The 17,499-nt window shown below is 40.6% G+C and overlaps 1 protein-coding gene across 2 annotated transcripts; it reads left to right on the forward strand.

Moving 5' to 3' along the window:
* Window positions 1-5,046: 5,046 nt before the first annotated feature.
* Window positions 5,047-6,726, forward strand: LOC104565635 (potassium voltage-gated channel subfamily A member 1). 2 transcript variants are annotated; one of them, XM_088523353.1, is made up of 2 exons: window positions 5,047-5,552; window positions 5,649-6,726. In XM_088523353.1, exons 1-2 carry the CDS (start codon window positions 5,155-5,157, stop codon window positions 6,628-6,630), a joined length of 1,380 nt encoding a protein of 459 aa, XP_088379479.1. In that variant the 5' UTR covers window positions 5,047-5,154; the 3' UTR covers window positions 6,631-6,726. The 2 variants fall into 2 exon arrangements, with proteins under 2 accessions (XP_088379479.1, XP_010210631.1); XM_010212329.2 differs by having other exon boundaries at window positions 5,047-6,726.
* Window positions 6,727-17,499: the final 10,773 nt, after the last annotated feature.

Below are 17,499 nucleotides of genomic sequence, written 5' to 3' on the forward strand. Positions count from 1 at the left end.
CATGGAAGCCTTCAGTTTTCTCCAGAAGGAAAGACTTTGAACTTGCAGAGTGCAAGAAGGCAAGAAATGCAAGCTCTGCTATAACTTTTGCTGTAGAAGCACATCTTTGGCACAAGATGTCTATCAATTCTGGTCACCTAAGAAATGTTACATCAGCAATGATCAAAGGTAGCAGTGAAACTTCTCAATGTGTTTATGTCTGAATGCTTACTGCTTCCCCATTTGCCTGAACTCATCAGCACTACAACTGAGGACTGATGGCACTCTCCCTTCAGGGGTTCACTGTTTTATATGGAGAATGTGTAGAGGAGGAGCATAATGCCATTCACATAGTAACACCAGATCATCATGCAAATCTGGGCCATTAGCAAGGGGTAATAAATGGAATAGCAACTGATCTTTAAGCATCTATGGAAATAAAAAAGAGCATAGTGAATTTTTTAAAAGCAGATGTTCTAAGCGTTTTTGAAATATTACCTGATGCCTCTTTCTAGCTTTTGATACTTTGCAACTTGTAGTCTTGTTATGAAAACTTTTGTTCCTGAAGCAAAACTATCAGTTTGATTCTTGGGGGTAATTACCTCTTTTATTGATAGTGGTCATTTTCTATAATATAGAAAGCATGAAATAGCATGACTTAAACTTGGCAGCAAGTGCATGTTAATTTAAATTTAATTTATTTCTAGCTACTTACCACTGTAAAGTGCAACATGTGCCCTCTTTGCAAGCCCTAGTTTTACTGCTCATTAGTCTATTTTCCTTAACAAGATTTCCAGTGACCTTGTAGTTAATGGTACACTTTTCTTAGTAAATTATTTAACCTCCAGCATATTTGCTTATCAATATCATTAGATACAAATGGAGAAATAGCAGAGTCCAAAGCAATTCAAATGAGGAGAGGGGCAGCAATATCCTGGTTTGTCTTTTCATTGTTTGTAACATTTTTTCTGCTACTTCTGTAGCAGAAAAACAAGGCTTTCCACAGCTTCCAACAACGCTTTGGGATCTGCTGTGCCAACAAGATCCCTCAAGAATGAACAGTCTAAGCAGTTGTGACAGGCAAAGGATGCACTTTTAGTCCTGTTATTTTTTTCTAATATAAACTCAGAACAAACAGACTTACTGGCAACCCTGCAAGAAATCAAGGGTGGAAAAGCACCTTGAAATTAGGTTTCTGACTATCAGTCCTGAATTTTCATCACACTCCTGAGTATCTGTCTTTGAAAATACCTTGTTGTAAGCTGTTGGTACACCAGCAGCAAAAAAATATAAATATATATATATTATTGCACCAGAACTGGATAATACTGCAGCAGACCTCAGGTACATATTCTGGATGAATGCTTGCTCATAGAGTTGTTTCTGCAAGAAACTCAAAGTGCACTGAATGCACAGCTCTCTGAGTACTTTGCAGTCAACTCTGCACAGCATGTTATCAAAGCATGGAATTCACTGCTGTAAGAAGATATTAAGTCAAAGAATGTAGCCAAGTTTCCTGAAAGGCTGGAAACAGGCGAATGGGCTACCTTTCTGATTTTTGATTTCATTTTGAACAGAGTCTAGGGTTTAGGGTTGCTGTCTCCAATGTGGGTGCTGATACTGAGCCACTAAAAAAGGCAAACCGATTATAATTTCCACTGGAAGATGAGTCATCCTTTTTTTTTTTTTTTCCCCTTTGTGTTTTTATTGTGTGCCTAGGAGTGCTAAGGAGAAACTTCTCTCTTACTCAAAACTTTTCACTCAGAAGTTTCTTACATAACTTGTAGCATATGTGAAAACAAAGCATGTACAAGGCTAGACAGAAAATCTGTTCTTTTGCTGTTTTATTTCTAACAGGGATAACGAATACAGCATGCAGAGTAGCTGAGGGCTCAAAATTGTAGCTAGGCCCACAAAATTTTAAAGAAGTGGTTTGTTATCTAGCTATGGGAACTATGGAGGTAAATTATGAGAAGGAAAGAAAAGACAGAAAGCATCCATGAGGTCAGGTGTTTAGGTTGTTTTGGACTGTCAGCATGGTGATCTTAAGTGAAGATAATGTATTATGCAGTGAAAAGCTAATGAGACCAGATCTGTTAAACATGGATTTGATGTCGCTTAGGTTCAGAGTGCTTCACATTACACAGGCCGAGTTGTATTTGATCAACTTCTGCTTTGACAAAGTGAGCAGCAGACTTTTTATATAATATACATGATTATAGCATATAGGAAACAATCCCACATTGGCAGGGGGAGGGAAGCCAATAACAGGTCTTCTCCATCTCTAAGTTCTATGATTCATCAACTAAATGAACTCACTGAGTTAAAGCTGCATGAAAGGGCAACTTCCACATAAAACACACTTCCTGCTTCTCAAGTCTTCCTTTCCAGTTAAAGGCACAATGCTCCAGATCCTCAGTTATTTGCTCAGGAGGCTCGGATGGTGCAGTCCCATCCATCAGCGAGTACACACTGTGCCAGGGCCAGCGGTGGCACCGCAGTGTCTGCGACCCCTGCTCCGTGGTGTGTCGTGGGGCTGCCAGGCTCTGCAGGCACAGGCGCAGCCTGCCGCAGCTGCAGCAGTGCTCTCTGTGCAGAGCCTGGGTGAAGTCCTGCATCACTCCAGCGGCCTCGGCTGCAGGTGATGCAGTGGGTAGGCATGGGAAAAGAGAAAAAGCAATTTCCTCTCTCCTCCCTTCGTCCCCAGTCCAGACTTTTCACCTCTGCATAGCTTGGGGAGCTGAGGCAGCAGAAGGGTGCTTCATGTACCTGCATGCTTGGGGCAAAGGTATCTTTTGGGGAAAACGACTGCCCTGCAGAAGGAAGCAACATCAACCTTCACCCCACAGATCAGCCTTGGGGGAGGGGAGGCTTCATCATTACGTAAAAGAAGCGGGGATGGGAAAGCAGGTGGCACTCCAAAGCTTGTTAGAAGCCTTCAAGGGGGCTGCGGGCCGCAGATTGCCCCCTTCTGCCCCCGTCTCCGTTCCCCTTCCCCCGGGATCCTCTTGCCACTCGCTTCCCAGCTGCCACCGCCCACTGCGGACGGAGCAGGGGGTCGGTGCCCCGCAGCGGGGTCCGGGCCGCGCCGCGCCTCTCGCGGGCCGGGGGCAGCCGCCCGCATTGCGTCGGGGGCGGCGGCGCGGAGCAAGCGCGGCAGCTGCGGCGGCGTCGGCGGCGCTGGCGGAGGCAACCGGCCCTGCGCCCTGCCGGGGTGCGGCGAGGAGCGGCGCGGGGTGCAGCGGCCACCGCAGCTTCTCCCAGCCCCCTTCCCCGCCCCCCTGTCGCCCCCCCGCTCCCGTTCCCCAAGCTGCACCAAAAAGCGCTCAGGTTTCTGCTGATACTGCAACGTCAAGAAATGGCTCGAGTTTGCTCCTCGCTCTTATGCATGCAGCAACCTCCTCGCTTTTTCCACACGCGTCCAACTCCTGCCTCCTGCTTCTGCTTCTGCTGCTGCTGCTGGGACGAGCCAAGATCCACTCCGGGGATGCGGCTGCAGGGCTGCAGCTCTCTGAAATCTCCCTAGCCTTTGCTGCTCAGCACTCGGCTTCTTTTCCAGCTATCTTAAGGGCAGAGGCCAGGAAAACCGGCAGCTCTCCAGGGGGTCTTTGATCAGATTTAGTAACAAAGCGTTTTGAAAAACGTACTTTGCACTCTCCCATCCCCACCTCACCCCAATCCTCTATTGCAGTTCTCGACAAAAACTAATTAAACCCACTCGCCCTTGGTGCAGCCTAAGCAAGTGTATGAATATTTCAGTGTCACAGGCAGCCTGGTAGAGCGATCACTGTATTATTGAGAGGTGCAAGAGGAGGAGGAAGAGGGCTGAGTTTGCTTCTGCAGTTTTTGCTTTGCTTTGTTTTTTGGATGCTGCTGCAGGACGACTTGACGCATTCCAGAACTGGTTCCTACGACTAACAAACAACTGCATCTCACTCGGACAAGGTAAGGAAAAGCTCCCACACTGTTGGACTAGCTATTTTGAACAGGGTTTTTTTGTTCATTTGTTTGTTTGTTTGGTTTGTTTCCACTTGAGCTCCCACCTCTTGTCTCTCTGTGTTTAGCTTCTGTGAAGCAAAAGAGAGATGCTCCACTCCCCATCCCTTATATGCCCCTCATTGGTGTGATGAAGTTATCAATGGTCAGCTAAGTCTCCACAGCCTGTGAAGCAGGGTGTGTGGCAGGCAAAAAACTTACAGAAGGAGCTGACCCCATGAGCTCCCTGGAAAGCCCTCCTGAGGTTGCTCAGGCAGGGCAAGGCTGGGGATCTGGATTGGCCTCTTCCTGCTGTGGCAGTCCTGTCACGCCTCCAGACCTGTGTGGGAGTGCATTGGGATTCACATGTGCTGCAGTAGTGGGCAGAGAAGGATGCTTCTTGCTGTTGTGGAAACCAATCCATTGCGCCCGAGAGTGTGTTTGTAGTGGGGTTTAGGGACTGCTTTATTGTGTTTCTCTCCTCCTTGGCAGCTTCCACCCTGCAAGTGAGCTTTATGCCTGTAAAAGCAGAATATTTCCATTTCTGCTATCCCAGGGCACAAGAGGGCGGGGGCAGAGCTGGGGGAGGGAATGGGGGAATAGGTAATGGAAATTTGCTGAGTTGGCATTGCAAGGACTCACCTCCCAGCCGCCCTGTGATTTATTTATTTTATTTATTTGTGTGTGTGTGTGTGTGTGTGTGTGTGCGTGTGCTGTGACAGCAACCATAGCAATGGTCGAGTTGGAGAGAAAAGCATCTGGATCAAGTTAAAGGCAAAAGGAGACAGCTGGGGAGGGGACCGCAGCTGCAGTGTGAGCCCTGTACACCTCTTGTATCCTGGCCTGGGGTGATAGGACACTTCACCTTACCTCCCCTCTACCTCCTCCCCACAACCTACTTCTTCCCTCCCCCTTTTACCTTCCCTTCATCCCTGATGCCTTTCCTCTTATCCCACCCCTCCTTTCCCTGTTTGCTTGTTTCCATTTTTTAGGTTCCTCTTCCATCCCTTCTTTAAGCTACATCCAAACTCATCATTCCTCTTTGCAGACCCTAAGCCTCTCCTCAGCTACCTCCTACCCTCCTGTCCTCCACAGCACTGCCCTGAAGATTTCTGCTCCCTTTCCTTCTCCTGCCCACTCTCAAGCTCCTCTTCCTTCCTTGTCCTCTCTGACCCTGAGTCTCCCATCCTGTGTGCCACAATGACCGTGATGGCTGGAGAGAACATTGATGAGACTTCTGCGCTACCCGGCCACCCCCAGGATAGCTACCAGCCTGCTGTCCATGATGACCATGAGTGCTGTGAACGCGTAGTGATAAACATTGCTGGACTACGCTTTGAGACACAGCTGAAGACCTTAGCGCAGTTCCCCAATACACTGCTGGGCAACCCCAAGAAGCGTATGAGGTACTTTGACCCCTTGCGCAATGAGTACTTCTTTGACCGGAATCGGCCCAGCTTTGATGCCATCCTCTACTACTACCAGTCTGGAGGGCGGCTTCGTCGGCCAGTCAATGTACCCCTAGACATGTTCTCTGAGGAAATCAAGTTTTATGAGCTGGGTGAGGAGGCCATGGAGAAGTTCCGGGAGGATGAAGGGTTCATCAAAGATGAGGAGAGACCCTTACCTGAGAAAGAATACCAGCGCCAAGTATGGCTCCTCTTTGAGTACCCAGAGAGTTCTGGGCCTGCAAGGGTCATTGCAATAGTCTCTGTTATGGTGATCCTCATCTCAATCGTGATCTTCTGCCTAGAGACGTTACCTGAGCTGAAAGAGGACAAGGAGTATACTGTGCAGCGCACTGACAACACTACCCAAGTCTACAAATCGAACATATTTACTGATCCCTTCTTTGTTGTGGAGACCCTGTGTATCATCTGGTTCTCCTTTGAGCTGGTGGTACGTTTCTTTGCCTGCCCCAGCAAGACTGACTTCTTCAAGAATATCATGAACTTCATTGACATTGTGGCCATCATCCCCTACTTCATCACCCTGGGCACTGAGATGGCTGAGAGGGAGGGAACTCAGAAAGGGGAGCAGGCCACCTCCTTGGCCATCCTGAGAGTCATCAGGCTGGTAAGAGTCTTTCGAATCTTCAAACTCTCCCGGCATTCTAAGGGCCTTCAGATTTTGGGACAGACCCTCAAAGCAAGCATGAGAGAGCTAGGCTTACTAATCTTCTTTCTCTTCATTGGGGTAATCTTGTTCTCTAGTGCGGTATATTTTGCTGAGGCTGAAGAACCTGAGTCTCATTTCACAAGTATCCCTGATGCTTTCTGGTGGGCGGTGGTATCCATGACCACTGTGGGCTATGGTGACATGTACCCTGTGACAATTGGAGGCAAAATCGTAGGCTCCTTGTGTGCCATCGCTGGTGTGCTGACAATTGCCCTGCCTGTACCTGTCATCGTGTCCAACTTCAACTACTTCTACCACCGAGAAACAGAAGGGGAAGAACAGGCTCAGTTACTTCACGTTAGCTCCCCTAATTTAGCATCTGACAGTGATCTCAGTCGCCGCAGCTCCTCCACAATCAGCAAATCTGAATACATGGAAATCGAAGAAGATATGAATAATAGCATAGACAATTTTAGAGAGGCTAATCTCAGAACTGGCAACTGCACTGTAGCCAGCCAAAACTACATTAATAAAAGCAAGCTGCTGACTGATGTATAAACAAACAAACAAACAAATCCCCACTCACAGCTTGAGGACTTTAAGTGACATACTCACACTTTGTAGATGCTTTACTGATAGTCTTTGAATGCTTTATTGACTTCGTAAATGCATTATTGCATTGCGAATTTTTGCTCAGTGATAAAGAAGCTTCCAGGATCCATGAAAAACATTTCTTTTTTAATTAAAAAATTCATCTGATACATTATAATCCTTTGAATTGGTTTAGTTTAAAATTATATGATGCTAGACCTAAACTTTTCCTCTCTCTTTTTTTTTCTTTTGTTAACTTGTAAGTAACAAATTTTTAAAAACTATAAAGCATATGCATGGATTATGGTAAAAATATTCTGCAAAGTTGCACAACTGCAAGAAGTTGCATCAGTTAATAAAGAAAAAAGTTTAGCAAAACATGCGGCAAGCATTTGCCATTGTTTTTATCAAGGAGTGCAATTTTTTTCTCCATCCCCTGTATGAAAAATTATATAGTTCTAATCTACAGATCCACACAGAACCTTAGTAAAAATTCACCTAAGCTTGGTCTTTTTTGCTATCCTTAGAACTATTCTAAAGGAGGAAAACAAACAAAGAGAACTGAAGGCAAAATATCTGCAATGCTGCTATGTTTTCTTAAGTGCAGATGGTTAAACATACTTTTCCCTGTCTAGGACTGGATAGAAAACAAGTAGTACCTCTGTTGCAAGATAGCACAATGGAGTTTAATATAAGCATGTTTGAATTTGATACTACTTATTTTATAATCGCATGCCTGAAACATACCTCAGACAATAGCAGATAAGCTTTCGTTTGAACTGCATCTTCTAAAAATAGATTATTTATCTCATTTTTTCCTCTTTTCTTATTTTTGATTTGCATTCACCAAAAGTGCACTCCTTAATTTATTAAATCATTGACTAGTAATTTAAAGTACTGTATTTAAGTGCATATGTTAGTCAAAAGGGAGCTTTTGGAGATCAAAGCATGTTCAAATATTCAGCATTATGGCCTATTTGATTAAAGTGTAACTTTAATAAATGCATGAATCGAATAATAATAATGATAATAATAATAAAAACAAAATAAAAAAGTGCTTGTTAGACTGAGGGCCTGAATGAACTAACTAGAGAAACTAGATGATTTTCCTGCATTGCTTAGGGAATGTGTTGGTGTTTGTCCAGGCATTGTCAGAAAGGAACATATTCTATCCCTCGAAGGGAAAGCGATATGGAAGATTAAGAAGTCAAATTATATATAGCTACACCTAAAAACTAGTTTAAACTACCTTTGCAGTTTAAAGGTGCAGGTGCATGCCTTTTGGTGCATTCTCAGAATGTAAATGAAACTTATGTATTACATGCATCCAAACTGCAGCAGCTAGTTTCTTTTTCAGTCATTGTTTGAGGCTTTTTAAAAAAATTCCCTAAAACTCACCGAAGAAACTCAACAGATTGATTTAGATAGTTGTGCAGTGCCTTCATCATATATCCACTGAACTGCTGAAAGTGCCTCCAGGAATTAAGTAGATCAGAGATGACAAAGGAAGGAGCAGTCTGTGCTACCTCCTGTCACAGAATGGAAAGATACAGAGGAGGAAAGAAAAAGAGAATTTGGGTATGAGGGGCACGGAATAGAAGGACAAAGACTTCCAATGTCCTATGCCATATAATTCATAATTATCTTTATGCTTCTTTATACTTCAATTTTCTCTAGATCGTTTAGAGAAACATTGCTGCATCATTTTATTTGCCCTTCATTTCCCCAAGATAGCTCCTTGGCAGCTGCTTCCAGAACAGCAAGATACAGGAGGAATTTAAGACCAGAATTAATGCAGCATCACCCAGTAAAGGGACCAGAGTGGAGAGCTGTGCTTTTCTTTCTCTTGGGTTCCTCAAGAAGCAGGTGAGAAAGTGTTTTCAATGCTCATCCTTGCCTCTCCTATCCACTTTCAGCAGAAAGCAAAGTTAGGACAACACATCATCAGCAATTTGCCAGCCTTGATTGCTAGGCCCTGGGAGATTGCAACCTTTGTTCTCAACTAATGTGGGCACTAATCTTTACTTTTTTAAAGAAGAAGTTTGAGGGTCTTCATTCTGCACTTAGCATGTGGCCAACTGCATTTGAAATGCTTCCCCACTGTACAGATCTCTTCTTCCCCTATCTTTCCTATCCGATATACATGTATATGTCTATAAACATGTGTGTGTGTGTGTGCATAGGTGTGCGTTTGCACACACATGCTCACATATGCACACACTCAAAGTACTCAGATTTTTTTTAAAAAAAAAACTAACTCTGCTGTTACGCACAAGGATGACATAACAGATTTCCAGAAAGACTTGACTTCTCACTATGTGGCTTCCATGAATCTTAATCATGAGAAAGTGATCAGGAACTGAGGTATCTCTGAATTCTGCAAGAAACACAAAGCATCAGATAAAACAGGGCATTATATCCTCTAGGATGGTGTTGCAAAGCTTCTTTTCTCCTTCCCAGTAACTCACTCCTGCACATTGTACACATATCTCCCCATCAAAATCTGGTGGTCCCGATCTTTCCAAACTCTTGAGTTTTAGGATATGACTTCTTATGTCGAAATGGACTTGAATGCTGCATCCAGCTTATCAAACAAACAACTAAACAGCAATAAGAACTTCACTGATATGGGATTAATGATCAGTAAGTAGCAAGTGGAGATAAGACCTCACTTCAGTGACTTAAATTCTAACCTAGTTAGATATCCATACCTTAGTTAAATGATCAGAATGATAATTATTCTTGTGAGTAAAAATAAAGTGCTGCATATAGCAATTCTTTTTTGTCAGGAGGTAGGGATGGATTGTGACTTAGGGTGATTGAGTGTTACTTTGGTTATTTATAGCTCATTTTAAAAGATTTCAATAAATATGGCCTACAGGAATTAACCCCATGTTGCACAGGCATGTCTCTCATGCAAGTTTGACACAAAAACAGAGAAAAAAAATCTTCCCTTCCTTAACAGAGAAAAGCAGAAATGTTTGCAAATGCATTTAAAACATGCCTGTTCTGACCAACAAACATACCTTTCTATCTTTCTTTCTTTTTTATTTTCTTCTCTCTTTTGCCCTAAATTTTCTTTTTGCTACAGAACTTGAGCTCAGCGGAGTCAGTGTAAGGAAATTAACTGATGGCTGGTTTAGTGCTTGACTGAAAGACAGATGAGACTGCCATTTGTTTGCTAGGAAGCTCCCAGAAATGATATCCGAGTTGTACTGCATATCAGAGACATCAGTAGATACAACAGCTTTACCTGGGCTGTTGCTTGATCAGGTAAGGCAGGAACACCAGCATATAGACCCCCTTTTACCAGACACTACTGTGCTGCCTCCGTTAGAAATTTTTTTCTTTTGCTGCTTTGTGAAGTAAATGAGAGAATTTATCTGGTGTGATCAAGGCAGCAGTGCAGAGGTAGGACTGAAATAAGACAGCAGTGGGCAAGAATCCCATAAACTGGTATCATCGCTCAAACACCCCACCTGGTTCTACCACCCTTGTCTGTATAGGGACTAGGCAAAAGACAGAGCATTAAGTGGGAAATGAAAGACTCTCTACCTCTTTCCTTAACAGAACCAAACAGTTTATACTTAGCTGCAAAGAGCTTCAATCTTATGTGCTGCAGTTTCAGCATAGGCAATAAATTGGATTAATTTGTCTTCAGGAGGACGTTAGTGTGCAGTATGCCAGGGTGTGAGTTCATGACAACCTGTAAAATCCAGGCAAACTTCCTTCATGCAAAGTCATCATCTTTATGTCCACTAGGGACTTCAGGAAAGCTAATCTGAATTAATGAAAGGTGTGTGTTTAAAGTAGATTTGTTAAAGTGCATTCAAGCCCAGCATGGACATTCTGTTGCAGTATAAAAGCAGCCTTAGTCTGATTTGGTTTCATTCTCTTTGTCAGGAAAGTAAGCTGAATTGAATTAAGGCTGCTTTAATTCTGAACACAATGGGGCTTAGTGCAGTTTACCTCATCTGCCGCACAAATTCATTCGGATAGACAAGCCTTTGGTAATCACTAAATATAACTGACCTTTCTTTGTAAAGGATGGCTGGAGGGAGCATGGCCACATGGCACAAAAAGCCTAGTATGCAACAAGAACATGTATATAGAGAGCACCAGAAAATTGCAGCCTGGCTTATTGAGCACAAACATATGAGTTTTGGCACAATTTTAGTGGTTCCCTTCATTTATTCATGATTTACACATTTGTAAATGTGAAGAGAATCAGCCCCTGTGCCTTCTGCGAAGTTACCCTGGCAATGATCATGACCTAAGGAAATTAATGTCCACTAATAACAAATTCTTAAACTGTGCACATACTTAACTTGTTATACTGTCAATCATGTGGATAGGCACTTGAAACACAGTACCATGCACTAGAGACTGGACAAGAATAGCCATAAAACCCCTATTGATTTCAATATTGGCTGATAGTGGGATCAGACCCTTTACAAATCAACTGTGTATAGTTCAATAGAGACTGCACTGGCCCAAATAAGCACATGTAATGTTAAAAAATCACTTATATTCTAAGTATGAGGAACTGAGGGCAAATTTCACTCTTCTGTAGTTCAAACTTTGACAGTGCAGTGTCTTATATGCATATACTAATTGAAATAAAATTAAAGCAAATACAAGGACAGGAACATCTGAAATTCATTAGAAAATGAGAAGTTAAATTTTAGAATAATATCTATTGTGCACATATATACATATATATATCTATAATATATATATTCCTTTTCTCATGCTAACTTGATAACTGTTAGAGGATTGACATTCTGAAACTAATATAAAGAAAAAGGAAGTAGCAAAGCTTCTATTTTTTCCTTCGGGAAAGGATCTGATCCCCTAGTCATTCAGCGGCCTTTTTCCATTGATTGTTATGGTAATTTTAGACTAACAGAAATGGAGAATCAGTTCCAAAGTGTGATTTACATTTCATAGCCCTAGAGCTGGATTTAATTAGAAAGTTGTCCTTGCAATTGCACAACATTGCAAGCGTGTTTCAGTCTGTATATAACAAGCCTGAAACAGATTCTTCTTTCAGATGCTTTAACCCATTCTTGTTGAACTTTTTTCAGTTTGAGTTAATTTTTCTGTTGTTTTGGCTTTATTTAATCAGGCATAACATTTTTTTTTCTTGAAATGCTCATCAAGTATTCTTAAAGGTGTCAGTATTTCTATCTGCAACAATGAAACTTCAGGGTGTTCTATTACTTCATCTAATGCAGGTGAATTCACCACCAATGAGGTCAACCATTGATGCTGTCGAGGCATAATATACTTCAATATTTTCAAAGGAAATAACGTGAAACTAAGGTCTTAAATGAAATTTGTCTCAAAACATTTGTTAATATCTATGTAAACCTGTATATTTCACTTGTTCACAGACTCTAGCAAACGTTATTACTTTAAGTTATTAAAAAAAATCATTTCCTGTTTCTGGTTTCTATGATAAATAAAATTAAAACATGTTGCATTCATTTCCTTTAGGTACATCAGTCTTTGATTCATGTTATTGTTTCAGTGACATGTCTATAATGTATTTGGGATCAAATATAGATTTAACTTTTGTATAAAAAGTAAAAATGATATTTTTATGACTAAATTCAGAATCCCTGCTATCTGTAACTTACTTAAATATTCTTTTTCTTTCCTTGACATGTAATCCATTGTTTTTGCAGTGTTTTGGTTCAAAATGAATAAATAACAGTTGTCGATAGAACCATATATGGCCTCTCAGACATACTTCTGATTTTAAGAATAATTATTACTGATGTTAAACATAGAAACTCAGTAGTCTCCTTCTGAAGTGCACCATCAGGGCAACAAACTGTATAAACTGACTCAGCTGTTCTTATTTCTGCCATTTACAAATTGCATACACTTTGGATCATGTACTTCATTGTCACATAATAACTTATTTTATTTCCACTAGTGAAATCATTTGGTTTACCAATACTCATCTCTAAAATCATGAGTTCTTGAACTATTTGAAATGCATAGATTTAATCTATGCAATTTTACCTGTTCTGTACTTGTTCATCTGTTCATACTTGCAACAATTAAAGATAATTTTTAAGAATATTACCCAGAAATACTCTGTCTGGTTATTTTCTGGACTCTGGTTTCTCTCCTGTGACTGGCAGACAGTACCACCTGATGTAAATGACCAATTCATTGATGATTTCTTTATTGAAGGATGGGACAGAAATAAGAAATGGCAAGATAGCATGAAAGGTCATCGCTATGGGCTTTGAGGGGCTTGTAAACATTACCACCATCTTTACAGTGCCTTTATTCCAAGAGCTTGAGAAAAACAACAACAACAACAACATCTCTGACTCCATCATCTTCCATATGCTTTGATCTAATCTTGAGAAAATCATGTTCTAGGGCCAAGTCTTGCTGCTTTCCGTGCTGAGGCAGCACTCAGTTTCACTGAAAACTGTGAAAATAAGATTCAGCTTCCTGATTGTGTTCTCCAAAGGCTTGTCAGTATCAATTAACATATTGCATTCATTAATCTTTACTATTGGCTATAGAACTAGTGTTTAAGTTCTGACGTTAAAGTAGATTTTTAAACTGTGTTTTTCATGTCTTTTGGATTTTTTTTTTTTTTTTTAGGATGAGTATAAAGAAGTCAAACTGATCTGGTCTTTTTCTTCTGAAAATTGCCCTTTTTAGGGTGTATTTCACACAAACTGTTTCTATGCAGTCATGCTTGTTGTGGCTTGGCCTTCAGAGTAGACATCATGGCTTTCAGGTATTTGGTTTTGATAGGTCAGCAGTTTTAAAGGTTTCTTCTTTTCTTTGTTATGAATTTGAGATCTTTTCCCCAGTTTTTATGTTGTATACAAAGGAGGAAATTACATTAATCCTGATTGTTTGATGCAAAGGTATTCTGTGTTGGAGGTCTACAAGAAATGTTAAAAGACTGTGAAGTCTTTTACTAGATATATGTGTTTTGTAACTGTGAGATGTACACACAGTAGAACACTAATTTCAAGTGGTCAGGTGAAGTGAAAGTACTTTAGCCATATGTGACTGTACATTTTTGTGGTGTGTCATTGACTTTGCCTTTTGTCTAAAATCTCATTGCTTCTTTATTTCTATGTTTAAAAAATGTTTATTAAACACCTCTATAGGATTGAGCTTAGAAAAGTTCATGTTGCAATGTGTATTATCAAATTGTAGTGATAAATCATAACCTGTTTTTTTTAATCCACAGTCCAGTTACACTATTAGCCATTTCTGTACCCCTCTTCTAGTTTTTTCCCTTTTTGCCCCGTAATTCCATCTTGTGAAACACTATCCCCAGTCATATCTGTCATAGGTATATTTCAAAAGGCTCCTGTATTCTGAGATTAGAAATGCCATTTCGTAGTTCAATATACATGCTTTGAAGAAAGGTCATGACTGATTCCATCTGTTTTGCTTGCTGTGTGTGAAAAATACTCACAAAAGATTCCTCTCACTGTTATACTGACCACTATCTTACAATATCTCATGCCCCATCTTTTCTACAGTCTGCATAGTCACTTTGCCCTTTGGTATATCTTGTGCTTCAGTGTGTTTATTATTGCTAAGTGGGGTTTTGCAAGCAAAACTGCATGCAGGACCATGTTCCAAAACATGATTTTTGCCTTCTAAAATGACACCATAAAAACACCAGCACTGAATTCTGCATTAGTTGAGCTGTTCAGATCATTTCTTAGTTCATCTTAAAAGTAGAGAGACATGTGTTTTTTTTCCTGTAAATGTCAATCCTGTTATTTCTGTTATCTTGCCTTTTGTGCTTTGTTGATTACAAAAATTCTGTCTGTTGAATTCTTTCTGTGGTTACACCATGAATTTCTTGTCAGTAAATTTGCTCTGAAGACACATCTACTAAGCATAAAATGCGGATCTGCAAATGTGACTTAGGAAACAGATGTGCCAATGATCCACATACCACGTACTGGAACAGACGCCCCTTTATTAGCACTTTGATTTTTTAGGTCAGGAAAGTCTAATTTTTTTTTTTTTTTTTTTTTTTTTTGTCCCTAATTCAGCTGAGAAGGAAAAGTCCATTTTGTCCACAAGTCTAACTGATGCCCTTTTGGTATGATACCCTATAGACATTGATGATTTTAACACTGATTTAATGTAATTTGCTTGAATTACACGTGCAATTTTATTGATGGATGCAGAATAATTGATTTATTAAAACCTATGTAATTAAAGTCTGAGTATGCTTTACTTTACTTTTCATGCAGCAACTATAAGATAATTTATAATGTTGTTATCCATTGTTAAAATCTTAATCTTTCCTGCAAAGGATTTGGATCAGCTACCTTCAGGGCTGGCACTCTGAATCAGATGGTCCTACTGCCAAAGAAAATCAGCCCATCTGATTCAGTGCTACCGCTGAAAGTGGCTGCTTTGTACTATCTCAGTAAAGACCTGAAAATAAGTGGAGGGAGATGTTGTACTCTGCAGATAAATCAGAGTCCACAGAAGTAAGTAGGATTGCAACTTTTCACTTCAGAAGACTCTGTAGGAAGACCATGATTTTATACTTTCTTTCAGACTGCTAAGAAATATTCTGTACTCAAGGTTTCTAACAGGTGCCGCTATAGTTGCATTATATTTTGTAGCTAGTCTTTCTGTAAAATTATCACTTTATAGAGTACTCAAATTAAGTGTTCAAAAACCAAAGAAGCTTTAATTAGCATAACAATATTTAAATCCACTCAGCTTCTCTAACAGTTTCCTAAAATATCTCACATTTTATTACAGTGAGAAGACAATAATAATTCTTGAATAGAAAGCTGTTACAGCTAGAAGATGAAAATGTAATTGAAGTTGATATATTTGGGAACCTCCTCTCACTGAGTAGGAACTCTAGTATATTTGACACTGAGTTTTGGTGAAGTTGTGGGTTACCAGAGAGCAGCTTTGCAGGGCAACCTGCAATTGTCACTAGGTGCAACAGCAAGACCTGCAAAAAAGGCTGCCTGATCTTAAAAGGAGGATAGATTTGAGGGGAGATGTCATTCATAGATCATCATTACCTTCCTATCTGGTTATCAACACAGTGTAAAGAACGGGAGCATAAACCTTGGTAATTTTGAACACAAAACTGGACATGAAATTCTGCACTAAATTCTGTGTGAATAGACATATAGACTCTTCTGAATTGACTGTGGGACCTGGCAGTGCCCACAGAGGCCTGACACTTGTCCTTCAGGTGGGATCACACAGATCAGCTGTATTTTTGTCTTCTTCTGGTGACTTAAACCCTTTCCTTCTGTTTTCAGTGGGCTGCATTCATCTTCGACACAGGAAAATCAATTCCAGTTTACAAGAAACGTAGATCTCTGTGACTTGGGATACCTTCCTCTGGTGTGATTATTTAGGTGATAAAAATGACAGGCCTTCTAAGAGAAGGACATTTACCGTTAATGGCATTTTAATGTCAACTCTTGTTCTATTTAATATTTAAATCCTGAAGTGACTAAGATATGAATATTTCAGGAGTAACCATTAGGTATGTAACTGGTATTCAGGAGGTAATGTCTCCACAGAGGGGTGGCTGTGCTGCTGTGGACTACCAGCCATGATGGGGCACTGGCATATAATGATGTAATTACGGTCATATAGCCGAGAGCCTGCTTAAGACCCAAAAGTTACCCTGGGTCATTGCTTCAGTAAGACATCATATAGCCGAGAGCCTGCTTAAGACCCAAAAGTTACCCTGGGTCATTGCTTCAGTAAGACAATGTTTCAACAAAAGAAAGAACTGCCCATAAGTCTCCAAATGCCAGAAGAAAAATCCTTTTGCCTATGATGACAAAGGCACTGATCTGATACAACCTTGTTTGCCCTGAAAAAGATAGATTGTTCTTCATACCGCATTGAGTAACTTAAATCACTCTGACTTTAACTTTTAGCTCTTTTAGCTTCTTTATCCTCTTTGACTTTATCTTCCTAAGTTTAAAGCATAAAACTGGTATGAAGGAGAACTTTGCCATAGGGTCTATTTTGTGCGATGTAGCAAATTTGTCACAAACACCATGGAATGTTGTGATTTAGATGATTTCTTGTTTGTTTATTTCTGCTGAATGCTTTGAGAAATCTAAATATTTGGTAATGAGACTTTGAAACCTCAGATTCAGTCCTTTTGAAGTGATGTTGAACTGTTTTCCAACATGGCAGCCAGAGACATGCCCTCAGCACTTGGAATGAGAAAGGCAGTAATATCTGGTTGTTGATAAAGACTATGGTATCTCCTTGGTATGTGCACCAAACTGAAGTTGTGGTCAGATCTAGTTTGACTTTGTGTTTATTTGACCTCTAAGTATTTCATTTGTTCTTCTAGTCATTTGGTATCATTTCAGGGTGCTGTTAAAAAAGCAACTTTGTTTTGTCTCAAATGTAGCTACGTTTTCACAATGGAAAGGTAGCTTGTGTGTTATTTTATTATATTGGTAGAGAGTTTTGAGAATGTAAAGGATGGCATGTGCTGTGTTACAATAGAGTATCATAATGTATATATCAGAGGATATTAAAAAACAATCTGAAACTCGACGGTAGTCATTCTTTTCAATTATTAATTAAAGTTAGTAAATTGAGGTTGGCTATTGTTACATAGCATACAGCTTCTACTACAGCATGGAGCACAGAGTGGGCAAACAGAGCATGGCACATCAGCCAGGGCATGGCACGGCAGTTAGCACAGCAGTTTGCGCAGGCAGGAGGTGCAGGCGAGGTGCAGGGGTCTCCTCCTGGCTCAGGAAGAGAGCTCTCCCCACAGCCTCTTCCATCCGTGGGAATTCAGGCGAAGCC

Source organism: Tinamus guttatus, unplaced genomic scaffold (assembly GCF_059628265.1).
Source record: "Tinamus guttatus ecotype Peru unplaced genomic scaffold, ASM5962826v1 Tinamus_guttatus_pri_ptg000182l, whole genome shotgun sequence".
NCBI classification, from domain to species: domain Eukaryota; kingdom Metazoa; phylum Chordata; class Aves; order Tinamiformes; family Tinamidae; genus Tinamus; species Tinamus guttatus.

What these genes read in the sequence shown, in the direction of transcription:
- LOC104565635 (XM_010212329.2), top strand. Translation starts at nt 5,155, where the DNA reads ATGACCGTGATGGCTGGAGAGAACATTGATGAGACTTCTGCGCTACCC.